General features: G+C 46.7%; 1 protein-coding gene across 1 annotated transcript in view; it reads left to right on the top strand.

The window, feature by feature from the left end:
- Positions 1 to 5,533, top strand: part of LOC144175031 (mRNA turnover protein 4 homolog) — a 64,683-nt gene extending 59,150 nt beyond the window's left edge. Inside the window, exon 7 of the mRNA XM_077704053.1 lies at positions 5,102 to 5,533. Coding sequence (XP_077560179.1) covers positions 5,102 to 5,506 — 405 coding nt within the window. The 3' untranslated portion in view covers positions 5,507 to 5,533. The remainder of the gene's footprint in view (positions 1 to 5,101) is intronic.
- Positions 5,534 to 27,411: the final 21,878 nt, after the last annotated feature.

Genomic DNA, 27,411 nt, shown 5'->3' with positions numbered 1-27,411 from the left:
TCCACCATCACAGGCATTCCACCTTCTCTTTGCTGTCCGATAAAGTCAGCAACTTCTTTCTCCACTTCGTGGTGTCGACCTTTCTCGGGTCCTGTGAAGGCCATTCGCTTGGAAGCGCTGTTGAAAAGTTCATTCCACTGCTTACACCATCGGCACGCGCTCTTCTCATCCACGCCAAAGTCGCACTGTGCTTGGAGGTTTGAAGTTCTTTCGGCCTCCAAGGCTTTCACCTTCCACTTAAAAGCCGCGGTGTAGTGGCACTGCTTGGTGGGCGCCATTGTGGCCCGAACACGGGAGCTTCTCGAGGTCACGCAACGACGTAAGCAAGCAAGCACGGAATCCTTGAGAGCTGGGTTCACAGCATTCAAAGAAGCGAAATGGAGCCTGCAAATAGAGTGTACTAGAAGAAGCCGCTCTAGTACACTCGACTGCAAACCTGCAACCTGCAAGCCTGTGGCCGCAAGATGGTGTTGAGTGTCTAGCGGTGACAGGAAAGCCGCATCCTCGAATCTAAGCCGACCTCGGACTTTCGTAAACACCTTTTTTAAAAAAAGTAAAGTATCGGCCTAGATGCGACTTCTGAAGTGATTGATGTCAGTGTCATGTGCAACTCGGGCACTACAATAACATAGGATCTTGTTCTGGTAGCACATCAGAAGCCACTAATTGATATGGGATCATCCTCCGGCATTTCAGACGTGGCAAGGAAGGTGCTTTTCCAGAGGATTTGGTCCACCTGTACCTCTTCTTTACATACGTTGAGGGATTAAACCTTGGCGGATATGATCACTCCCTTATCTGTGGTACCGTTGACCGTGTTGCATGTATTATTTGAAAAACATTTTCCGCGCAATGTGTCTCGTATCGCGGGTTATTTCAGAAGTCTCCCGCTTCTCAGCAGTTTCGAGAGCGTGCAATTGTTGTTCACGTTCTCGCTCATTCTTATGTATCGGCAAGTGTGCTGCACATGAAACAGCTTCAAGTCTCAATTTTCCATTATTAAGCGAACTCCAATAACAGCTGCAATAAAGGAATACTGCAGTTTGTGTGTTTTAAACCAAGGAATCCATTATTTAATACCGGAGTGCAAGTTATAGACTTAGTTTATCTATAATTGGCGACAGGAGAGGCCGGTGGATTTCGCGAGCGCCGCGCCAACTAGTTGAATTACATCGTCCTGGTTTACAATGCTATCTCAGCCTTCAGAATCTCGATTGCTGTCCCTTTCATGTTTATTATTACCTTTTCGTTCATTTCCACCCTGGTTGTGTGGGTTACGCATGCTAGCAGTCTCCTTAATTCAACCTTGATGATACCCACTTGGGTATCATCATAGCCAATTTGAGCTTGTCGGTGGATAGGACAGTGCAAAAGAAACACTACTTATGTGACCCACAAGGTAATTAAGCATGTTTACAACCCACTCCCATGACCTGTTCAACATGGGTCAAGTGCAGGTTGCAAACAGTAGTCACCCGAGACATGACTCAGCAAGACAGCATTGTTGGAGGTTGTAAAGTGGCTTTTTTTTTTTTTTTTTTTTTTTTAAGGTTGTAGAATGGCTCATGCCCCTACCCCATCCTGTGTCATCGTTACATTCTCCTCTCTTTTTGTTGCCCCTCTTCAGAGGCAGGTTATGCCATCTTTGTTGCTGTTTAGCATCTTGTAAAACACGTTGCACATCCTCCTTAAAGGGGCCACGCAGACAAAACACAAGTTTGGTTCGTTCAAAAGATTGCCTCGTTATAATCATACTGACACCACTTTTAACGTAAACTTCACAAAAATAAGCTGTATAATTAGAAAAAAAAGGGAATGGTCATGCGACCCACTAGACCATTTCCCGCGACAGAAGCTATGATGTCATACCAGCCAGCTCTGTGATTGGCGGAGGCCGGAAAAAGCAAACGCAAATTAAGCAGAGCTTATATGCTTGCCGAACGAGGTATTTGCGCTTAAATTTAGGGCACATGCTTTTTAAAGCCATAAGAATGGTGGGACAAACAGTGGAAGTTGCGAAAGCACACATCAACATAGAAGCGCCAATGCATACTGCTGTTGGTACTGCGCGCACTATGCTTCGTTTATCGGTACAGCACTGCGGCTCTCTGGGGTTGTCTCAGACGACACTGGCCGATTGGCGTAAGTGACAGTGTCTTACGTGACCATCTTTGTCGAGCAACACTATGTATGTTTCACGAAACGATTATTTTCTACCTTAACAGAAACAAGCAAGGTACAAATACGGTCAAAAACAAAGTAGAAAATGGCCTGCCACGATATGGTGGCACCATCTAGGTTGACTAACAGTACGCAAGTCTGCGCTCAGCGCCAAGTTTAGCTGAAAGACGTTCTTTATGATGTCATTGCAAATGTCGTTCAAACACACGTCTTAGCGCGAGAATCAAAATTTTAGCTCAAATTGATTAATTTCACAGTGAATAAAGCATCGTTTGCTTCCGGACAAGTGCTGGGGGCACTATAGAACACCAAATCTTTTGAATAAAACAAACTTGTATGTTGTCTTCATGTCCCCTGTAAGGTATCCATGTTCGCAGTAAGCAGGGCCAAAAAGTCGTTTTCGCGGTATGCATGAAAACCCCACCGATTAATTTTATTTGCTTAATGAGTTGTGGCACAGAAGAAAAAAAGGCATGAGCTTAGAAAAGCTGTTTATGCCATTAAATTAAGCTTTGTCCATGTGGTGCTGTGCGGCAATAGCTTCCAGGAAAGGATTTTCTTTTTTTACATTTTATATGTTGCTTCATCTTTTGGTAGCAGAACACTTGACGTCAGAGCTTAGCTTACTGGAAAACTTTATTTGCAGCATGTTGACAGAAAGCAACGGCGATGGGGAGAAATGGTACAACATTACTGTGTGTCTTTAGAAGATGCTGTTCATGCTCCTTTGAAAGAGGCAGGTTGTGGAGGTAGTAGTGTCTTGGAAAGGGGTGAGGTACAGCTTTTTTTTCTTTCTTTCTTTCTCTCTTCTCACAACTGTCCATGTACTCGTTTATTGTCTGAAAGAAACAGGAATATGAAGCATTTAAAAGTTGGTGTAAAACATCTGAGAGAATAGCCAAAATAAATTCCAGCCTTTAGAAACAGTCAAGTTCAGTAGGGCCATTTAGTCTCAAGGCTGTGAAAGTTCTGTAGCATCTTTTTATCTCTCAAGACCAGGTCACAAGATCCCTTTCCTGTCGATGAGGGTGTTTGAAAATCTCACGGATGGAAGGGAATGGGATGGTAGCTTTACATTCAACATGTGACTCGCACTTATTCTTGCAGTTCAGTTCAGAAAAATGTATTCGTGGCATTATTTGCGTGCTTGTATTTATCAAAGGTATTGTGTTTTTAGGAGTTAGAAGGAGTTGAAGCAGTTAGAGCTGTTGCAAGTTTTTGTTTGAAATTAACCAGCAAACATACGATTCGAGGAGTTTATACAAGGCAAAACTTTTTGTGTTTCATGTGCCGATTTGTATTATGCCGCAATTACTTTCGGTGTATCAGAGTCCCAAAATCAGCCTTAGATTTTTGTGCAACTTTTCTGTGCTGTTTCACAGTCATTTGATTTCTACTGCTTCACAAACCTAGGGGTTGGCTGCAATGAGGCACTGCTTTTTCCCGCCTGATGTGGTTTATCCCAGATTTTCATCCTCTTTATTTTCATTTTCCCCTCCCCCTAGTTACTTAAGAATGCTAGCTCAGCCACTCGCCATTTCTTAGCTCAACAAACCTTTGGTTTTTTCGCTGTCTGTTGCATACTTCGCGAAAGTTCATATTCAATCACAAACAAAATTGTTTAATATAATAAAACAGGATGGTTACAAGCACTTAATTATGTAATAGCATGTGCAGTCGTTTGGTCCTTGCAGAATACGGAGCAATAGACCATATTCACATTATCACACATACAACTCGTGGAGAAATGCATATAGCCTTCCTTCATAGACTATGCGAACGCATTTGATTCGGTCGAAACCTCAGCAGTCATTCAGGCATTGCGTAAGACTACTAGAGGATATCTACAATGGGTCCACAGCTACCATAGTCCTCCATATGGAGAGGACTGAAACGAATGGCGTCAGAGACACAATCTCTTCAACATTGGAGTGGGAACAGGTCGGCGTAAGGGTAAAATGGAGAATGCCTCTGATTTGCTGCTGGCGTTGCCTTGCAAAGCATGCTTACCGCACTGGACAAACAGAGTAGAATCGTGGGCCTGAAAATTGATGTGCAGAAAATTACAGTAATGCTGAATAACCTCGGGAGAGCACAGCGGTTTGAGATAGGTGGAGAGGCCGTGGAAGTAGTAAGCAGTTGTGACCCCGGATCCCAGCCATGAGACAGAGATAATTAGAAGGACAAGAATGAGGTGGAGTGCAAGTGCATTCGGCAGACATTCTCAGATAATGAATGGCAGCCTACCATTGTCCCTGAAGAAGAAAGTGTATGACAGCTGCATCTTACCGGTACTCACCTACGGGGCAGAAACTTGGGGGAGGCTACCAAGAGGGTTCAACTTAAATTGAGGACAACTCAGCGAGCAATGGAGCGGAAGATGATAGGTGTAACATTAAGGGACATGAAGACAGCGGAGTGGGTCAGGGAACAAATGCGTGTTAAGGACATATTAGTAGAAATTAAGAAGATGAAATGGACGTGGTCAGGGCATGTAATGCGAAGGCAAGATAACCGTTGGTCATTAAGAGTAACAGAGTGGATCCTTAGAGAAGGCAGGGGGCGACAGAAAGTTAGATGGGCAGATGAGATCAAGAAGTTTGCGGGGATAAAATGGTCGCAGTTAGCACAACACCGGGAAATAGGAGAGACTTTTGCCCTGCAGTGCTCATAGACAGGCTGATGATGATGGTAATGTCGTGCATTAGGGAACACTGGTGTGGAAGACATATAAGCTCTATTAGCTAGGTATAAGGATGAGCTACGAAAATTTGGGGGGACAGGGTGGACTCGGTTAGCACTCGATAGACGTGGCTGGAGATCTTTGGGAGAGGCCTTCGTCCTGCGATGATGGTGATGATGTACCTTTGCATGACCTGCAGTACCCCCTCCTCACTGTCTCCCATTTCCCCCTATGCAGAAGCTGCTGGGCATCAAGATGGCCACCTTCAAAATCACCATGGAGTTCCTGTGGAATGCGGACGGCACCTGCGAAGTCTTGTGCGAGCGCACCAACGAGTTCGGCAAGAAGAACCGCACCATACGAGGTAGGAAGCGGGCCAAGCTTGCGAAGGGCGAAGAGGAAGGGGATGAAGAAGATGAAGATCAGGAGGAGGAGGACGACGAGGAAGGCGACAGCGATGAAGACGCAGACGGCGGCGACGACGGCATGGACAGTGCTGGCGAGAACGACGAAGCAGACGATGACTGGGAAGACATCGATGAAGATGGTGCCACAGACAAGACGGCGTCTAAAAAGAAGCAGCTGAAGGAGAGTGCCAGGCAGAGGCCAAAGAAAGTGGCCGTGCGGAGGAAAAAGAAATAAAGTGCCTTTGGCTGAAACTGTAAAAAATAAACTCAACACAAATGGATTCAAGCTGTAGAATCCGTACAGAATACATGAGAACTTCAGTGGAATTTTTCCTGCACGTTCAACGACCGCAGCTTTTCTGCAACACACCAAAAGGACACCAGCAGTCCTTTCCTCCTAATTTGCAGTAGCACCTTTTGTGTTCTGAAAGCAGCAAACATAAAAACGAATCCAGAAGGGACACACACCCAAAATGAGGGGCCATTCATGTAGTTATTTTCACCATTTGGTAATCCTAGGGACAATTTTGTGATGGTCAGTTACAACTTTAGATACTCGAGCCTTGCGGAGTAGTTGAGCGACTGAAATTGGTGGGGCACTCCAACACAAATGGAGTTTGTGGTATGGTTTCGACACGTCTGCATTAAGTCGTTTATGTCGATGTGACAGTATCTCATCGCATTTCCCAGTGCATGTCAGCTGCATGATATATGCATGATATACGATAGCTGATATGATATATACGGTAGTGCATAGCTGATATATGCGCCTCAGCTGTCGCTCCCACACACCTGCTCTGTGTCTCCAGCACCCCGACGTCCCAACCTACGTTATTCGCCGCGAGCTCGACATGTAGGTGGCGACAGCGTCGCGCTGCTAGTGTGGATGCTCCGCTAAGCGGCCCGTAAGAATGCACACTGTGGGCGCGCTTCGTGCTTTTTTCTCGCCGTATGTGCGCACGAAAAGTGCAAACGAGTGGTATGCTGTAGTTCGGTTCCTCAACGTTCAATGTATAGCATGGAAGCGGCAGTCAGTCTTCATTACTACGCCAAAAAAAGCGACGACTCATCGGGAATCTCAGAATGGCCGTAATTGTGACAATGAACTTGTACGCTGTGGCTCGTAGCAAGCTTGATCTTTCCAGACTATGGCTTTGAGCCTTCAATAAAAGCATAAATATAAACAAATCAAGAAGCCTTGATCTCTGATATTCAGTTAACAACGGCAATCTCAATCGCTTTCACTCGTAGCATGACGCATTCTTGCATTTGTGGGATGCTCTGAAATGGTAACACTATTTAACTGCCCCGAAATTCTTTCTAAGAGCTTACGATATTTTTTGTGTGTTCAAAAGGCAACGTAAAATTACTGAATTTTTATCAGCGCAGAGATATAATACCCGTGCCACACGTACACGAAAAATGACATTAAATGCTTAATGCCTTAAGTTTTAATGCCATTAATTTGCTGCTACACGCAAAAATCTAATGCCATTCGCTTTAATGTCATTTTGGTTTAAGGAGTTGTGCACAACTCATTTACCTTCGCGAACACCTTAAATCTGCCTACTCTCGAACGCGATGAGCACCAAATGAAGCCACCGAAACTCTCAGCACCAGAGTGTTGACGCGGAAATGTAGCCAAACTTCGAAATATGACGATTTTTTGTGCACAATTGGTAGCGAAGTTTTGAAGAAGATGAAGTTCACTAGAACAGAGGCAAAAGTAAGAACATCGCGTTACTCTTCGTGTTAAATTTTTCGGATTTGGCTACCGCTGGCCGGCGACGGCATGCTGAAGCCACTTTTAGAAACGGCTCCCACCATTTTCAAGAAAACACTATTTCTCATAAAATTTTCTTTCGTAAAAACCAGTTTTAACGCTTCTAAGGCGTTTTTCTCTACATTAAAGACTTCTAAAATATGAGTGAATTTTTCTTTTTGGTCATGATCACCATCATGCCTAACACATTTAATGCCTTTGCGTTTTCGCATGTAGCACGGCCCGCCCAATTAATGACATTTGCTATCTTAAGGCCTTAAACACTTAATGTCATTTTTTGTGTACGTGTGGCACGGGTATAAATGTAACCACTCTAACGGGTCTTTTAAATGAAATTTTAGCGAATCTGAAGGAAGGTTTGATGAATAACGGTTTCAGATCACTTATTTACGGCTTTCGTCGCAAGTGAACTTGCGAATTGAATTGTCAACACACGCAGTACAATCAACATCTCATGTTTAGCTAGGTTTTCGCAAAGTGACAAGGAGGTTTACAGAGAGCAAACCAAGCTCCCGGGACCTCACAGTGAGCACAAATTTTCTGTTACGGCTGCTCTGTTGACCATTTGCGTTCCTTTTAAAACCTAACAGGTGCCGGCAACAGCGAGATGTGTTTGCATTCTTGCGTTTAAGGTCGCTTACGAACCCTAAAGATGGAAATAAATGAAGTTGCGCTGTTGGAGATGTAGTAAAACATTTCCTTTTTATTTCCCGTTGCGAATCAGCGCAACGGGTTCCCGGTAACTACTGTGTTGTGTTGTAAACTGAATATCACCTTTGTCTTGGCATTTAATTCTTGAGGATCGGTTTAAAAAGAAATTCTGTGCGTTTCTTTTTTTTTTCGGGAAGAGGGGGGGGGGGGGGGGAGTCCTGCCATCGTTGCAAGAGCAGCGAGAAGAGAACGGATGCAACGCGAAAAGCCAAACTACACTAGGCGTCGTGTTCTGTAGCGGTCAAAAAGCAGTACTTTAAACGTATTTTCAAAACTGACTAACCCCCCTTTGGTCCGAGGTTGTCAAGGAATTGTGGCTCGCCTTTTTCAAAATTGTATTGAAAGCAAGCATTGTGGGAAAAAATTAAAAAAAAAACAGCGAGTCATGGCACACACCCCTCACACCTGTGGGCAACAACGTGCATTATATTACGCGTTTTCTTCTCTTTCTTTCAACTTAGGTCCATCTTAAGAGGTTAAGACGTGACCACATTTGGAATTTGGTTATGCTGAGTGAGACACGTTTCTGGACAAGGTGATTCATGTCTGATTTGAAAATGATATATATGAAAATGACACATGAAATGCCACATAACAGACGCAAACCCACAACTGCTTAATTTTACCAAAAAATCCTCCCCAAATACTCTTGCGTATCCATAGAAACGTATTTTAAATAATACGTAAAATTAGCAACTCGATACAGTTGAATAAATGTTTATTTCTCCTTCTCAGTATAAACAACGACTGTCCAAAATGGTATTTATTTTAGAAAAGGTACCGGAAGGACACGATCACACAGGCACTTGCGGATGTAAAATACGTGTCCGGTAATGTATGGGCGATAGCGCACGGGTCGTGTGCAGTGTAAATATTTTTGTTTGTTTCTTCTTTCTATAAGGACACAGCGCAATTTTACAAGGGTGTGGAATTTGCACGCGTATGCACAGGTCTTGTCGCTTCTTACCCGTTTCGCGTACTAAAATTTTATCTTTTAAATAATCACCACGCCACCTTCAAAAAGCACCCTTCGACGTTCCCGAAACGGCAGACGACTGCACTCAACAATACGAAAAGTGCAATGTGTGGAAGCAATGTTTCACACGTTTCACACTCAAGCGGTGACCACGGCAAAGACGTTTCGTGGAATTAAACCAGCGCCTTAACCCTCAACGGCCGCTGATTATTGCGTGTCTAGAGGAAGTGCGCAAGCAGAGGTAACTATGTCATTGCTTACTGCCAAACAAGTGCACATATCCGTTATTTGTCGTGTGCAGCACACGTCTTGCGCCGCACGCAACGTGAAAAAGCAGACGACGCGAGAGCGCCATCCACACTAGGAGCGGTTCGCCCCGCCGCCGCCAGGGGCCGACTGTGTTCGCGCTCGGGGCGAATACCCCTGTCACACAGCAAATCTCATGTCATTCAAATGTCATTGATTAACATTAGCTGTTAATGACATGTGCCTCGGCCATGCCGGTCTACACAGCGGAACAAATGTCATTTGATTGTGATAGCGGTGACGATTATCAAACCGCTGTTCAAGCGCATCTACAATGTTTTCACACGTAACCCACTCCCTTGATACCTTCTTAAAGACGTAACAAAGGACTATTTTTTTAAATAGAACCAAGAAGTCTGCAAAAAATCCAGATTAGGGTAGCACACTCACTGGGGTCAATATTTTCTTTTTTGTTAGTACTTGTTTGTCTTTATTTGAACAGCACAAAGAAGAAAATTTTTAGAAACAGTATTTTTTGGTTTACTACTGACTTTTCCTGTCTAGGGACGCACTACTGCTGTCGAGGCCGGGATCCGGGATCTCGTGTAGCACCGAACGAACGACATTTGGAGTTTTGCTCTAACTTTCATTTGCTCTAAATTTCATCAGATCTGCCGTGTGGCAGGGGTATTAGACATTTACCGATGGTGCAGAGTGCAAAATAAGTTTATGGCTTTCCCTGGAAGAGGTGCAGAAGCAGACAACAGTGGCCGGCCGCTTAACTAGTTCTGAACTTATGCAGGCCAAGTATGGTCAAAAAACCATTCATGTAAACTCTTTCAAATACAAATTTGGTTGCTTAGAAAGACTGCTTTGCCAGGATAACAATGCTGCTAATTTCGTCCCAAACTAAGAACAAATAATGGAGACATGAGGCATTGGAAATTTATTGCTGCTCCAGTGTTTGCTGTGGCTGGATATGCCAGGCATCTCAAATTGCCACCTGTTTTGCGGATTTTTTGCCAGTAGGGTCTCGGAGGAGAAAGTTTGTTTTGTGAAGGGTGTCCAGCCATGGCGTTGTCCGGATAATCTGCTGCACCTACAAAATACTATTTCGGGATTGTTGCCACCTGGCTCTCCCAGGTAGCTGTAAAAAAAAGCATGGTGGCTTCGGCTTGTTTGTGTCCTACCATAGGCGATCTCTTTGGGTGCTGCCCCTCATAGGAGCCTTCCTAATCTGCTGTGCGATGCGGTTGTTGAACCTGGCATTTGTGGTTGGCACCTGCAGTCCAATTGCAGATGGACCTTGCCTGCACTTTTCCATATTTAGTCAGAGATGAGGATTCCAATTGAGGTTCAATGCAGCTCAATCCCCTTGGGAGAGATTTCTGTCACTTCCTTTATTAGTCTACTGTCCCCTACTGCTTCTGCAATCTCAGCATCGTTGGGGGGGGTCCAAGATCAGTTCAGTTGCGACTGCCCTCCAGGCTTGATGGCTATTTACGGCTTTGCGCTGTTGGGTTGCAATTATGAAGCCAGTAGAAAAATTCTCTAAAGATTCGTTTTTTACTTTGCTCTGGAGTTAATGTGCAACCACACTCTTGGGAGGTGCGTTTTCTAGTCAATCATGCGCTTTGTTTGCAAAAATTGCAGTGCAGCCGCGTTAAGGCTCGAAAACGCGTTACGGTAGAGGCCTTTTTACAATGTTTTGCTTCTGCGGAGTATACAGGAGCATCAACTACGATGTATGTTTTACTTCTGCGGAGTATAGGAGCATCAACTACGCTGTAATAAGACTGGCGCGAATTCCAGAACAATGCGCAAAAAAAAAAACGCAATTACAGCACTTCACATGTGCAATCTCCATCCACGCATGCAGGGACAGCCTCTAGAATAAGAAATACATGCTAACGCGCGAAGCACGTGCTAACTGCAGTAAGGTGTTACCAATGGGCACAGCGATAACCTTTATGTGAAGAGCAAGTGTATCCGTTATTTATGTGTAGTGCGCTCGTACCTTTTTCACGAAGCATTAGCCGGCAATCCCTTGAAGGAAACGGTCACCGGTGCGCCTAGCAAGATTGCGTAGATGGCGGCAGCAACAAGTTCCAGCGATAATCGTTTGTACTTCTGTTTCTGGTCAAAACGTAACCGTTAAAAAGGCGAATGCAGTGAGGAATCGAAAAGTTTATTCAGGAAGAATAAAAAAAAAAGTAGCGGGAGATAATAAGTAGCGTAGTCCAGCAGCGTGACAGCAGACGACTTGAGGCGCCCGCAGGTGGCGCTTCGCGCAGGAGGTACGGATGAATGTACACCCGGTGATGCATTGCATTACCACATCGACCGGGTTTCCATTCACCCTCGCCTCACTACGCCGAAATCGGGAATTACGATTGTGTTCAGCAAGGCTGCCCGGCATACCAGGGGATCCCGCAAGCGCTCCTCTACCTTGTCGACAGTGCCAGGCTCGGATCGACCTGTGATCCGGGTGGGAAAAGGAGTGACGTATACGCATGATCGGTTAAGCCGCCGGACAAAGGAGAGCCGCCGAATGGCGGGGCCCCTCTAATACAACGGCGGACTGGTTGCAGTAAACTCTCCCTCCTCCCCCGTGCGCTTGCGTCAAAACCGGTCTCTAGTCACCATTTTGAACGCCAACGGTCGCCAGGAGCCGTGACGTGGAGAATGCCGCGAGCCTGTGCTTTCAAACTCCGCTGCCCCCGCTAGGCCTAACCCTGCGACAGCCCAAGTTCAAAAATCGTAAACGCATGCACTCGCGCCTGGCCTAACATTCTCAACATCACCCTCCCCGGCATGCATGCCGCGGGCGCGCGCAATCAGGGCACTCCCGCAGCAGCTAACAAACACGAGGCACAGCATTTCTCTGCGAGCAACAAGTTTTATTCAAGGTTAAGTGGAACGAAGCGGCAGGAGGCCGACGAAAGGCGACGCACAAATCCACGACGGCAACGAGCGCGCGCGCACACTTGCAGCCGGGAGCAAACGTCAGGCGCACAGAACGGAATGGCAGGTCGCGGGAGCGAGACGAGGCGTCGAGAGAGCTGTTGAAAATGCCTCCGCTTCTATGGATGAGTGTGGATCTAGTCATGAGCTAGATTCACATGTACTAGAGGCACAGTCATCGATAGCAACGGGCAGATATCCGACGAAGCCGGGGCGACAGCAGGTAGCGACGGCGGCGAAGCCTCGCGAGGCCGAAGAAGAAAGGGTCCCGCTCCGCGATCGGGACGTCCGACGGAGACCGGCGCACCGCACCCCGAGAAGCCACAAGTGGAAAAGACCGACTCGAACAAAGATGGCGAGCGGGAAGAGAGCAGAGGCGCGGGGAGAAAGAAAACCTACTCGACAGGTTCCCCGGCCAATCGCAGAGCAACCGGGCGCGAACGCGGCGCAGTCATTGGAGGAGGAGGCGGCCAATAGGTGGCGCTGGCGCGCTACGAGCGCCGGACTGCGGCGGCGGTGCCGCCGGGCCGCTGCACCTACCCGACGCTTTGCGCTGGAATTTCGCCTGGGGGCCCTGTAATGTGCCCCCTTTCTCTCGAAAAAGAAGAAAGAAACGAGTCACGCCGGACCACGGAGGGGAAAAAAAAAGTCTTGACCAACGGCCCTGTCCGAGGAGCGTACCTGCCGAGCGCGGGAACAATGGATCCGGGCCTCGTGCGGTCGGAGTTTCTCGCGTGGAGCCGCGCTATGCTTCGCATGGAGCGCCATCTACACAAAAGACCGCGAAACGTCTAGTGCGGCGACAAGCTGTTGTCCGCGGTGGCGACGCGCTGGCGAAGTCGTCGTCACCGGGCTAAGTTCAGACATCGCTCTCGGCTGTAGCAACGTGAGACTCGACTGGGCAGAGGAACGGGAACGCGTTCACAAAGCGACGATTCGAGGAACGCGGCAACCGGAGCTGGTTTGTGAAAACGCTGCACCGCACCGGCGGCTGGAACGCGCGGCAAAACTTTTCGAAGAAGCGGCCGTGGTTAGCCTCGCGACCGGCAGGGAAAGGATAAGGCCCCCGAGGAGCGCCTAACGCGAGGGTACTCGCGCGCCCCGACAGCGCCTGGGCGAGCCCGCCGCCGTAGAACGCGCGTGCGGGCCGCGAGGCGAACTAAACCGGTTTGAGCTTTCTAAAGCAAGGGCGGGAAAAGGAAGAGCTGTGCGTGTATGCACTGCCCATCGACGACCGACGCTCGCACAATGGATACAGCGCCGCCTTGGATTGCCCTCGCGGGGCCAAATCGCTCGCTACCTGCCGGCTGCAGCAGCAGCACCTGCGCCTGAAAACGGACCGAAGCCGCTCAGGCAGAACTGAGTTTTGGCGGGAAATTGTGTAGAGGCGGGGGATTTGAATTTGGCGGCGGGTAAACGAATCGCACAACTAAATGGGAAATCGAATTGCTGCGAATGTTCTCGAAGTGGAAGTAGTCCTTTTTGGTAGCCTATGCCAAAGTGCGTAGGCTGCCAAAACATCAAAGTACAAGTGTACCCGTCGAGTAAGGCCGTAATATTTTATGCCAAAAAAGGAAGAGAAAGGGGCTAGACAAAGCGCGAGCTTTCGCTATAAATTAATAACGAGACCAGACAGCCTAATGGTAGCGACGTCGGATCGCGGCATTAAAAAAGCCATAAAGACGAAACACGACTTTAACATAACCTTATACCCGTGTCACACGTACACCAAAAATGACGTAAGCGTTGTTTAAGGCCTTAAGAGAACACTGACAATTGGGTGGGCCATGCTACACGCGAAAACGGAAAGGCGTTAGGCATGATGATGATCACGACCAAAAGGAGAACTTTCTTAGCTTACAAGGGTTACAAATGTTTTTTGCGTAATAAAACGTTGTGAAATGGTGTTTTCTCAAAAAGGTTGTGAGCAGTTTCTAAAAGTGGCTTCAGCAGCTGCCGTCTCCTGCAAGCGGTAGCCAAATCCGAAAAGTGGCTTTGCCACTGTTTAGTGAACTTCTCTTCGAAACTTCGCCAAGAGTGCACAAAAAATCTTATTCAGCTACGTTTCCGCGACAACACTGTGCTGAGCTTCGTTTGGGGCTCATCGCGTTCGGGAGTAGGCAGATGTAAGGCGTTCGTGCACGTGAATTGTTATGCGGAGCTCTTTAAAGGAGCCATGAAGACAAAATACAAGTTGGGTTTATTAGAAAGACTGCTTAGTCCCGATAACAATGATACCAATATCATCGCAATCCTCGAACAAATAACGGAGATATTAAAGAAAACGTGTGAAGCTGAGGCGACCCCCTAGCCAATTTCCCGCAACTTTTCTATGACGTCACGGAACCTTGTTTGTGCGATTGGCGGCCGCCTAACTAACCTGTCACGACGACACATGACTGGACGTCTGTAATGGGGCCTTTAGTTCCGTTTGACCGCATCACTTGAATGCTAACGTGCAGTTAACGCACTGAAATTATATTTTATTGTTGGCCCATATGACGTCATTCTTGCTCATAACACGTCACTGTGGCGCAAAATTTGAAAGATTTTAAATACTTCTTGCTTCTTTTCGTTAAAAAAACATCTTTTGTGGCTCTAATGGAGCTGAGTGAGATACTGAATCATAGTTCTTTCAAATTAAACAAAGTGTTATTTTCTCTTCGTGGCTCCTTTAAACCAAAAATGACATTACAGCGAATGGAATTAAATTTTTACGTGTCAGTGAATTAACACTTAAGGACGTCTCTACGCGTACAAGCTAAAACCATTTAATCGTCGTTTCGTCTTCATGGCCCCTTGAACGAATAATCGTATACGCAAGACCATACGACGAACGGCCTACAACTAACGAGGCGACGATGAAGGGATCCGTTAAAACGTGTAGCCAGAACAAAGTCGAGAAAATCCTCGGGGTCCGATGAGTGGCGCACTCAAGTCAGGGGGATGAATGTTCACCCGGTGACGAACTAAACAGCACACCAACCGGGTGGCATTCACCCAGACTGGGGTGGCAAATGCGGTGGGACCAAGCCTCGGGAAGAGAAGCGCCGAAAAATAGGCACAATGCATGCGGCTAAGCTACGGAAAACTGGTGCAGACGCCGAAAATCGGCACAATGCGTCGATTTGAAACGAGCCGAGCAAGCAGCAATAGAAAGAGCGCCCAAGAACGAAGTACGCAGGCGCTTTGACGTTGGCTGCCAGCTTACAAGACTAGTACAATTTAATGTTAACCCTTACACTTCATGCAACGGAGTTTTCAAAAAGGAGACCACTGGCAATTTCAGCATTAACCCAACCGGTTACCGCGCTGCAACGAATGGTAAGCGCTAAGTACGCGAACGCTCCGACATCGGCTACACTAGATTGAAAAGGCAGCATTCTCCAGAAATTGTACAAATTTTCTTACCCCTTAAGTTTGCAAAACTCAGATTTCCTAAAAACATTTAAAACTGCGGACAAGTTCAATAAGCTAACAGATCTAAACAGCCCAACTTTTCAAAATTTCCAAAAATATCTCTCACCCTTGCTGGACGTAGTCCCTCGTAGTTGGGCTCCCGAACTGGTTAGACTGATCCGTCGAGAGTGTCAGTTTTTATAAAGATCTCCGCCAGTGTCAGTGACGGCCTCTGATTGGCAGTTGGGACTCCGCCCCGTCCGACTTGTCGCCTCGAAGACAAGAATGCTGGCAGCCCCTGCAAAGATGCACAGGGCCAAAAGCGTGAAGCAAAAAGGAGAGAATCAGCGGAGACAAATGTTAGTTCTGCCCCTTCCCTTCTCTTCCTTTCAGGTGACCCAAAACGATACCAGAGTCGTTCTATGCCGTTCCCCCCAACACGTCTCTTCCAGGCGTAGCACCCCGTTGAGATTAGGGACGGGGGTAAGGGAGGCATTACTGCAGAACGAGACAAGACAACCCTCAGTCCCCCCGCAATCGCCTCTGCCCGAACCTCCTCCCCGCGAGTGTCGTGCCGACAAAGGGTTGATGAGGCTACCAGGAGGATTAGAGGCAAAGGGTAGAGAGACTGCAGTCGTCAACGGCCTTGTATCCCCCCGCTGCAAGTGCAAGCGCGTCGGAAGAATGGCTGTTCTTGGTTAAGAGGTGGAAGGAAATAGTTTAGGGACGGAGGACGCGCGGAGAAGGTCCTTCACCCCTGGGGGAACCGAAGGGCTGCCATGAGCCACCTTGCGCACAGAGGCAGCACGTGGTCGGCATTGCACACGCCACGGCCCCCGCGTTCTTAACAGCCCCCCCTCCCTTCGGTTCTTGGTGGCCCCGCAAAGCAGCAACTGGCTGGTTGCCTGGCTCTATTCAGCCCGGGGCCAACGAACCGGCAATGCTGTTCCCGGAACTCTGCGCTCCCAAATCAGTCGCGCCTGGTGGGGCCTTTCTATCTACCAAGGATGTCCATACTGGAACACTGTCTCACCTCATGTCTATGTCTTCTTTGTATTTCGTTTTATTTTATTTTTGCAGCCGCTGGACTTCGGAGGCTTGTGCCTTTCTATAATCATTCCTCCTGTACAATGTGGATTTAGGACACGTAAGCCGTTTTACACATCGATGTTTCACTCTGTCGCTTTCGATGCATATTATAACACCGCTGACCACGCATTCTCCGATACAGTTTAGAACCACCATTACGTAGAACGAGCCAAGGCTAAATCACCCTTTAAATTAGTTCTGTCAGTGACCCCTAATCGATACGCTGCTCAGAGACGGCACAGCTGGAGCTTTCGTTCACATTGGGTGCTCCAAATTTATTACGGTCTACGCCTACAAAAATAGCCACGAAAAAAAGCGAAATATGCAGCGGACAGCAGGGACTCTGTAATTTAGGGTGTTTTTTGTTATCGGCGCTGCAGGGAAATCTCCGGATTCCAAGTAGAATATCTTTGGGCGCTGCGGTTGACCCTTTCCGTTATATTATCATCATTATCGGGAGCACTGGAAGCGCGAAGCTCTGATTCATTATCTCGGCAACGATGTGCAGCGCCCTTGGGACCAAGGGGTAGTGGCTCGGCAAGCTTGGAGCACTCTTTTCAAAACGGTGTACACATTTGCGCAGGATGAATAATAAATAAAGGAAAACAGTAACAAAGAAACTTGATGTGGCAGCAGCGTTAGGTCCAAATTAATTTCTTAAATAGCATTCTGAGGTATCGATTGCGGGCTTCAGGCGGTGATCCCTTTTTTGTGTTTGTGTGCGTGTGTGTGGGAGGAGGGGGGGGGGCATTTTTTTTCAGCAGTTTTCTTGAAGAGATTCTATACGTCAATGTAAGCAAAACATATGAGCTTTTCTTTTCTTATCTGCATGAATCACGTGGTTACCAGGCAAAGGCTGTAAAAAAAAAACTCAGCACTGTAAATAAGGTAACCGCACAGGCTCAAGTGGGACTCGCTTCTCAGCCGTTAATCGAGTATTGCACGTCAGTCAGCCTAATGTAAACACTGGCCGAGGGGTGCTAAGTGCACGGAAATTTTGTTTAAAGTGTTTGCCACTGGTTTGCCTCGCACTCGTAATAACAACAAAAAAAAAGGAGCAAAGGAAGCACGGGAGGTCGTTCAAGTGCGACGAAGAAGTTGTACACAGCATTGAGCTCAAGTAAATTCAGCCTTGGCAAATATATTATGTATCAACAGATGCAAAATGCATTGTGCATAAATACAAACATAAATACACTGACCCCACCCCCCTCCTTCCCTCATACAGACCATGGCCTCCGCGATCACCCCTCGCGCGTTTTCAAAACGCGCGCGGGGGAATCTCGGAGGCCATGTACAGGCGCTCATGCGAGGTGCGGTAGTGGTGGGTGAAGTAGGGCCATTTGTTCAGGGACCATTAGTTCCGGAACCATTTGTTCCGCGACCGCTTTCTTACTGCCTTAGAATAATTCAGCCACACTCGAACGATAAGCTTTTGTTATGAATTTCTTGTGTGAGGAAAGCTTTTGGCGTTGTCTAGAAAATGTTGACAATGACTACGTATTCTTTGTCAATTCAGAACCCCCCCCCCTCACCCTCTTCTCCAGCCCCCTTAAAAACTCCCAGAAGCGACGAAAACTGAAATTCCACTCAACCGCACACCTGGCTCCACCAAGCTTTCTTTTTTTTTTTTTTTCATAATTTGCCCGAAAAACATACTGCCAGCTGCTTTGGACAACTGGCTCTCTCGCATCACAGGCATCCCGAAAAACGTTAAGAACACAGACCCAACTAAAAATACAGTAGACTTGAGGAAATTCAAATTCGGATAATTCAAATCTACGGTTAATCCAAAGCAATTTCAAAATATTGGTTGGCCCGCCATGTTTGCAATGTATTTCAAAGCCGCTAAATTCTAACTACTCCATTGCGTAAATTCATTTGATTCGTACTTTTTGCTTGTCCTTGACGGAAAATATCTGCTGCATTTGCCTGCTGTAGCTGCACATTTGCATCCTTTCAGCATATTGCTGGGACCTGCAAGCCTTTGGCCAGTGCATAGAACTCTCGCAATAAAGCGGATGCCCTTTGCTGGAATCAAAAACTTTCTTTTCAACTTTCATGCAACGATAAAGTACTAGTCGTCCTTTCCTGATTTCTCCTTCACAGCGTGAATAGCAGTTCAGTATTGTGTGCGAATGTTGCATTATTAAATAAATTCGAATTTATTTCGTTACAACACGAGTTGATATATGTTGCCCCGCGTCGATATTTATGAGAACTTATTATAAATCAGAAGACGCCTGATAATGCAAACAATCTCCTGGGGTCCCTTCGAGTTCGAATTATCGCGAGTCTACTGCGCAGAATGCACACCAACAGACGTATGTGTATTCGAACTTTACTCTGTACCTCCTGTAGATGCGCACTATTTCCCTCCCTATCTGCCTGTCTCCCCGTTCCCTACACTAGCAGAATTTCGATTTTGGGGGGGGGGGGTGTCGGTGGGATGTTTGGGGGGGGGTGTTGTATAAATCCCTAGGCAGGGTGCTTGTGGTTGTGGAAGTTTTTTTGGGGGGTGTCGAAGTCCTTCTGGGGGGGTGTAGGGGGGGGTGTATAAATCCCTGGTTCCGGTGCCTGCATGCTGGTGGACTTTCGTTGTCTTTTTCGTGAACAAAAAAATCCCCAGCCATTCGCACTAACTGCGCATGCGCATGACTGCAATCCGGAACCGGCTGATGAATGCCGGTTCCGAGGGAGTCATTCCCTAGGGAGTCGAGTCATTCCCACGGGAGTCATTCCCTCGTGAGGGAGTAATTCCGAGGGAGCCGGTTCCATCAAGATAAAGTGCCGAGGGAGTCATTCCCTGGAGTGGTATACAAGATACCATGCGCTGACTGCAGTCATGTGTGCACTGGTGAAACAGGGAAATTTTCGCGACGACTGAAAGAGCACCAGCGTGATGTTAGAAATAATAATCACATGACGAATGCCATTGCGGAGCACGCGCACAAACATTCCCACAGGATTGACTGGGAGAACACTGCAGTTTTAGCTAAGGAAAAGAACACATCATCCCGGCGCCTGCTGGAGTCACTTTTTATCCAATCAACGCCAGCCACAATGAACCGGACGGATGGGACTTTGCCTCCCGTCTACGCATGCTCTCTACGTCATGTGATGCCTACGTAATTGACGACGACGGCTTGTCTTACGTAGTGAACATGGAACCCGTATGTGGTTCCGAAACGTCAATATATTTTTATTTTTATTCATGGCCAGTGTTCGCTTTTTTTTTTTACCAAAACATATCCTTGTTTTGGTAAAACACTTTTTTTTTGTGGGGTGGCGGTGGCGTTGGAAAACATTTATTGCAGTAGAGGTTACAGGTAAGTGTCTGACGTGAGTCCCTATTGGGTCCACTCCTTACAATACTCCGTGCACGTATTGCTTTCTTATCTTCCTTTAAAACTGCTCTTCGTGCAAGTCGTTAATGGCTACAGTTAATTCGTGAAAAAAGAAAATTAGTAGCGACAAAGTAACGTGCCTTACCCCCCCCCCCCCCTTTTTTTTTTTTTGCAAAGGTAATGAGTTTCTCTTTACTTGATGGTGATGAGTAATGCATTTATTTACGTTTCTTTTGGAAGCGGCTGCAGCACTGCTATTACCACTCGTGCGCTCGTCAAATTAAAGGGACCATGAAGCCAGCATACAAGTTCGGTTAATTAAGAAAACTGATTTGCCCCATACCAATTATGACGATTTTATCTCAAACTTCAAACGAATAATAGAGATAGTAAAGGAAACAGGGGAAGCAGTGGCGACTCCCCGGCCACTTTTTCCGGCGATTACGTTTAAGTTGTTTGACAGCGAGATCTTTCCTGCCCTGACTGCCTACTTCGACGGCCTATGACGAAACGCCATGTGACGAACGGGTCGTATCCCCGACGCGTGGTGGCCGCTAGGCGGCACGGTACTGGAAAGAGGTACTGGAAAGCACGGGGAGTGTCTGAGAACACGGGCACACACGGCTAACTACAGGCAACAGGACGAAACTTGTGTATGCTGCTGCAGGGATCGGGAAACCGTAGAACATATTGTCATAGACTGCGGTGGGACGATGGGGCAGCGACGTTGACGGAGGCTTTGGTGTTTGGTGTGAGGGGGAGCCTCAACCAACGTTTTTAGATTAGGTTAATCTAATCTAATCTTTAGATTAGTTAATCTAAAACCGTTGGCCTCAACTTCAGGGCCATAGAGGGGACGAAGAGACGGCTGGAGTGGTGGTGGATGAAAAGTAGGGAAGGGAGTGGGACGTAGGAAGAGTAATATACCGAATCAGAATTTAGAACAGAAGGGGGGGGGGGGGGGGGTAAACAGGTGTGCAAGGGCAGGAAGCGGGGAGGGGAGCGATGGGAATTTAATACTGGGGGGGGGGGGGGGGGGGGCTAATTCATTAGGTTAGTGAAGGGTAGGACAAATAAGTAGAATAACACAGGCAAGTCGGTTGGCGACAACCGACGTCCCGATGCAAAGGGAGGGCCTCTAATCATCATCATCGTTCAATTATCCTGCGTTCCTAGAGTTCCTGTATATAGCTCCCGCAGGGAGCTATTTACAGGAACTCTATGCGTTCCACTTCTCGTGGAACCTTTGGTAACTGTCAGACTTGGAATTTACGAGAGTTGATCCGAAGGGGTTGAAAACTAGATCCCCCCGCGGCGTTCTCCCCTTTTCATTTCTGTCGTCCCGTCTGACACACAGCGGGGTTTCAGCTGTCAGCTGCTGCCAGCACGGTTTAACAATCTCATTTCCCGTCGCTATCAAAGAATATAAACTTAACCAAGTTGGGGCGGGAAACGACTTAGCACGGTAAGCCGCGGCAGCGATATGAGCGCTGAGATTCGGGGAGCGCTTGTTTTCCATCCGTATGCAACTCGTATGGCGGAGAGACAACCGTTTCGGGAATGTGAAGCGCTCGTGATCTTATCATAATAAGTCATACCACGTCCGTTATTGGAGGTAAACACGCTTGCTATGCGTTGCAGTTGGGATGCATTTTCAGAGCTTATAAGAAAGAGAATACCTTAAGAATGCGCAAGCATCTCGTTCCTCTCGCTCGCGAAGTTGAGGCTCGATCCGAGCGAACGTCTTGCTCCGGCTTGCAGATAGGAACGGGCCCTCTCGTCGCAGCCAACTGGTCATAGCAAAATGGTCCTGTGAACTGGTCAAAGGGGGCATCTGGTTCTAGGTGACACCGCACTAGGGAAAGTGGTGGCACCGACCTTCTCGTTCTTCAAAAATTCGTCACGCACTTTCCATTTTTTTTGGGGGGGAGGGGTGGGGGATACGGGTGGCGTCAACCAGAATGAGTGGTCGCATTAACCCCGTCGTATTTTCCCCACTGGTTTCTCCCCCTTTCTTTTCTTTTTTTTTTTTTGTTTGCAGAAAGTGGCTGGCGTTGGCCTTTCGGTTGTAACTTCACTTTCGCCTCCACTTTCTTATTTTCGTTCTCTTTCCAAAAAAAACAAAAAACATTTGTCCTTTTTTTTTTTTTGCGCGGTCAGGGGTAGACTGTTTTGTTCAATCTACACTTTCGTTTTCTTTTCCATTGCACCATCTTTGCCCATAAAACCTAGTTCTTACGTTTTACGTCATCTTTTGAAGCTATTGTTTGCGCGCTTGTACATACATAAATAAAGCGAAATGTGCGGACCGACACACAGCCCTGCCCGGTCTAGCAAAAATACACCTTCAGCGTTTGAACCACCTGTTAGTGGAGCTTCAGAAACATTTTTGTTTCGGATTGTTGACACCGTTTATTACAAAGGCAGCGCACACGACCAAAGAAAACATGGTGATATCTGTCGGACACGCGTTTAGGAGCACAGGTCTACAGCGCTCGAACAGTTGACCAACAATAGCACCATGTCCTCTTTAGAAAGAAAGTGCAAGCAGACAAGCACTAATTAGTGGTTGCTAATAAACATAAATACAAAAAAATCGTGTACAGATGGATTTGTAATAACAAAAATAACGAAAGGAAAGTTACCCAATTGAACTACTGATGGCAAAACCTGAAAAGGATGGTAGTTCAGAAGTCAAAAAACAAAAAAGAGTAAAATATTAAAAACCGAAAAGCAGAACCAATTGCAAACGCCTACGTTACTCAATCATGTAAAAATAAAAAAATAAAAGTAAAAAACTGAAATGAGCAAACGAAAACTAATACAGTAGCCCCTCGCGATTAGCTGAACAAAGCGCGCGCACACACACACACACACACGCGCGCACGCACGCACGCACGCACAAAATACGCTGTCTGGTCTGGTGCATTCTTCCAAGGCCCCCAAGGAAACGTAAGATTGATGAGGAGGCGCAAGTATGTTAACACATTAGTAAAGAAGGATACGAATTAATTTTTTTTTCACTTGAACATGGTTGGCCAAAAACGTAAATTGTGACAAGTTTGGCAAGTGTCCAGTTGCCCTAGATGACGAGTTTCCCTTGTGCAAGATGGCCTATGACGACCTGCCCTATTTGACGAGCTCACCTATCACGAATTGGCTATGACAAGTTTACTTGTGACGAGTTCTCCTAGACCCCTTGCAGATATCCGCAACGCGTCGTTTCCCTCTCGTCCCTCGTACACAGTGCCAGCCGTGCTTAGCCCGTGCTTAGCATCCCCTAGAGACGACGATAAGTCGCGCTTGCACAGTGGCCTACGAAAACGCCGACCAAAACGACTGTCTCACTCTGGCCTTGCTCAACATAAGGCATTGAAATGCCATGTTGCCGACGTCGCCCACGACACCACAACGATAGTAAATCTCAACTTTGTGTCCGTCCATGATCGCCCACAACAGCTTCGCCATTCAAGTCTTGCGCGCGAGTACAAGCTTCCCTGTTTTATTTGTGTTTTTTTTTTTCATTTTCGATAACGGATGGCATGAATAAAAAATACCGATGCGTGAAGCTGTGGACCATGGACAACCAGTCTTGCAAGGCTGGGACAGAAACGCATGAAAATACAATCAGTTCCTGAAAGGACGAATCTGTCACCGGAATTGCAGGGAAGCTTAAAGGAGTCCCAGCCTGGCAATGTTTTTACAATAATCCGAGATTAGACAAACGTTTGGGGATTGGAAAAGGACATGGTAGGCTGGGTTTGGAGCCCTTTTTAGTTGTGTGAATGCTCGCACCATGTTTCCGAGCCGCACAGGATGTACTTTGTCTCGAGAAACGTCTAGTGAGCGGTGCAAAACAAAACATTCGTTTTTGCATTGACGTAAATTAAACTTTCAGCATAGAGCAGGACTGACTGGGGTGCTTTATTATGACCGAAATACTCCGCACGTTATATTCTGCGAATGAGAAAACTTCCAAAGAAACTAAACCCAGTGAGAACTCTTCTGAAACAGCGGAGATGTCTCTTTTGTACCGACTCGAACGTCAACGCGCGCTCGTTCGAGAACGGCAGAGCTGTCGCCACGCAAATTCTACGATTCGCGTGAAGGAATCGGCAGCTAAACGTCAGCGTCGAGAGGCGCCCTCGCTTCTCCCTCCCCTAGCGTGTGAGAGAGGGACGCCCCTACTAGAGCCACTACATACGCTATACCTGATCTAGTGGCTCTAGCCCCTACGAGACCACTGCGCCCTCTAACGGCGGGTGTGGGAGCCGGTCTCCGCGAGGCCGCCGGCGGGCCCTGGAACTTGCTGCTACCCCCGGTACGGAGTAAGAACAAGACAGGAGGGGAAATGCGTTGCTATAGGGCGTCCAGATAACGTCACAAACGATTGGCTTAGGTTAAGCTAGCGGTATCTGTAGCGGGAGAAGAAACACCTGAAGGAATTGTGGCCGCTGTCATTTTGTCCATCAGGTGCCGCTACGCTCTCCTCCTCTGTCGCACCTACGACGCTCTGAAGTCCGAGTTGGTTTTCATTGCGATATTGATTGATTGATTGTGGGGTTTAACGCGCCGACGCAACGCAGGCGATGAGGCGCGCCGTAGTGGAGGGCTCCGGATTAATTTTGACCACCTGGGGTTCATTGCGATATTACCTGGTCGTTCACCCACGCTTGCCGCACTGGGCCGTATTGCCTTCAATCTATATTCTTGCTCCGTGCCCCTGCGTGACACACGACCCACAGCAGACGGACGGAAATGCTCGACCTACTGTAGTAGGTCGAGCATTTTTTTAAATGCTGTTAAACATTTCATTGGGAAGCCTCTTCATGTAAATAATCAATTGTGAAGCTCTGAAATAATTCTGAATAATCAATTCCGGAAATGCTCGACCTACTACAGTAGGTCGAGCATTTTTTTTAAATGCTGTTAAAAATTTACTGTGTTCAAATTTTATTGAGAAGCCCCTTCATGTATATAATCAATTCTGAAGCATGTAGGACATCAATGAATGAGTAAACTGCTGGCGTTAACAAGGGGATGCCGACTAATCAAAAGGTTTGGTATATAGTCAACGGGAAATTTTCAACATTGGCAAAAACTCTCTCGAAATTCAAAAAGATATTGTTTACAGGCATGGGAAATGTTGTGGCGGGGAGTTACGGTAATAAACGGTGCTAGTTGTGTCAGACGGCAATGCTTTTGTAAAACCCCACCCAATTAGCAAACACTAGACACCCTGCGACATGAGCATAAGTTATGTTTAATTTTTCCAGCGCATTATCCACATTATTATCTTTCCAATGACAGTATCCACGTTTCGATTGACAGGGAACGCAATTGATCAAAGACGACGCCGAAGTTCTTTAGTAATAACTTCATATAGGCACTTACACCGAACCAGCCTCCCAATGAATGGAACTAATAAGAGACATCCCTCCAGCTTTGTACGGTCATGTTTGCGCGCATGGGACATCTCGGAGAAAAACATACTGAACAAGGTACTCGCTTCAAGTCAAAAGTGCTACAAGGTAATCTGGGTACCTGGGCACGAAGGCATGCCAGGAAATGAGAGCGCACACGCACTCGCCCGAGCGTTAAACCACCGGGCGCCTGAGCATGCACTTCCACATTCAAGTGAACGTAGGGCGCAACCAGGAACTCAAGGACCAGTTGACACCAGGGATCTGCTACGGACAGCCCCTCAAAGCAGACAAAAGTGCCCAACACCACACAAAACACTCACTCGTCGGGAATCCGCTGTACTAAGGCAAATTTAGACAAACACGCTACCTACTGTACACCTAGCACATCGATTCCAACGATTACCGGGTACCCCCAAGTGTCCTAACTGCGGGGACTACCCTAGCATCTATCACACTCTCTGGAAATGCGCACAGAACCCTAACCTTTCCCCCATACCCAATCCTACCCCCACTTCATGGGAAAGAAGGCTGGCCGACTCTAGCGCGGAAGTGCAAAGAACACTTATTGAACGCGCAGAGAAGGCCCTGTCGGCTATCCCGGGAGATCCGGACTAGGGGATCCTTGCAAAAATAAAGTTTTCTTCTTCTTCTTCCGTTCTGCCTTTTTTTTTTCTTTAGTTTCTCTCTACCTTTTTATCTTTCTTCCTTTGATGTGTTCCGCTTTCCTTTCTCCCCATCTTTCTTACGTGCCTTTCTTTTCTCTCTTTATTTCCTATCTATTCTTTTTCATAATTTCTTTCCGCCCTTCGTTCCTTCGTTCGTATATATGGCACAATAAAGCGGCCAAAAATATGCCGCGCTGCACGAACCCTCATTGCTTCACCCAGGCTTCCTGACTTCGTCACGGAGCGTGCACTCGCAAAGTGTTTCAACCAACCAAGCGCGCCGCTCATTGGAATGATTGATCGGCCTATTGCAGTAAAATGATGGAACGCGGTTATCAAGCACTTGTAGCGCTGGACACGGATGTTTCGTAATGATGCGAATTATTCACTCAAGGCTCTGATAATTTCAACCGGCATCGCATTGGATTGATTGACCGATTCGTTCAAGAACCTCCTTTGATGCGCGCACACTAAAAAGAACTGGCGATGGTAGCGTTTACGCAAAGCGTACTGAAATCGAGATCGAGTGAGAGCCTTGTCATTATTGTGACGTGGGAGAGCATTGTGAAAACCGGTGATTGTTTCCTGCCTTTGCAAAGCAGTTGGGACGAGATGCCAGGATTTTTAATCGTTGCTTGTTCCGGGTTGTTGTTTCATCGGGAATCGCGTAGTTGGACGCCGTCGGGGATATCGAGGCTGCAAGTGCAGCTCCTTATTTATTTATTTAATAATTTGTGTATTTATTTATTTATTTATTTATTTATTTATTTATTTATTTATTTATTTATTTATTTATTTATTTATTTATTTATTTATTTATTTATTTATTTATTTATTTATTTATTTATTTATTTATTTATTCGTTCGTTCATTCATTCATTCATTCATTTATTTATTTATTTATTTATTTATTTATTTATTTATTTATTTATTTATTTATTTATTTATTTATTTATTCAGATACCTACTCGCGCTCCCACCGGCAATATGGCAATATTGTGAGGGGAGAATGTGCAAAGGAGGTCGTAGAGTAAGGATACAGTACAGTCGACATTCTGATGAAAATTGTTGCGTATAAAGGGCTATATGATGGGAACAACCGCGCCAGTTTACACCGTCAAAATACTTGCCTCATTGCATTATATTGTAAATATAAAAGAAAAAAAATTACCGTCTCTTCCCAGAGGAAGTTAAGAGGAGCGCGAAAACTAAAAGCGAACCCCCAACCTTCGCTGAAAGTGCGTCCAAGCGATCGTCACGCTCTCGAAGACCCAAATCGCAAACGAAGACCGAACCCATGCGATGATTTCTCGCGCACCGATACGTGGTTTATGAGATACGCGTATACTATAGTACTCCTCCTTCGTGATCGATGCGTGTATTGTCTTACCTAGGAACGTTCCTCTTTCGTCATTTTCAAGTGACCGTTTGAACACGATGGAAGCCCGGATTTGCGCACGCGCCGCGTGTCCAGAGATGTTAAAAGAACTTTTCGGTCGACCAATCGGTCTATGGGAAAATGAATTAGAACTAA

Source organism: Haemaphysalis longicornis, unplaced genomic scaffold (assembly GCF_048455015.1).
Source record: "Haemaphysalis longicornis isolate Haplotype H1 unplaced genomic scaffold, Haemaphysalis longicornis Haplotype H1 scaffold_3, whole genome shotgun sequence".
In the NCBI taxonomy this organism is placed as follows: Eukaryota; Metazoa; Arthropoda; class Arachnida; order Ixodida; family Ixodidae; genus Haemaphysalis; species Haemaphysalis longicornis.
This window is presented reverse-complemented; position numbering and strand designations above follow the sequence as displayed.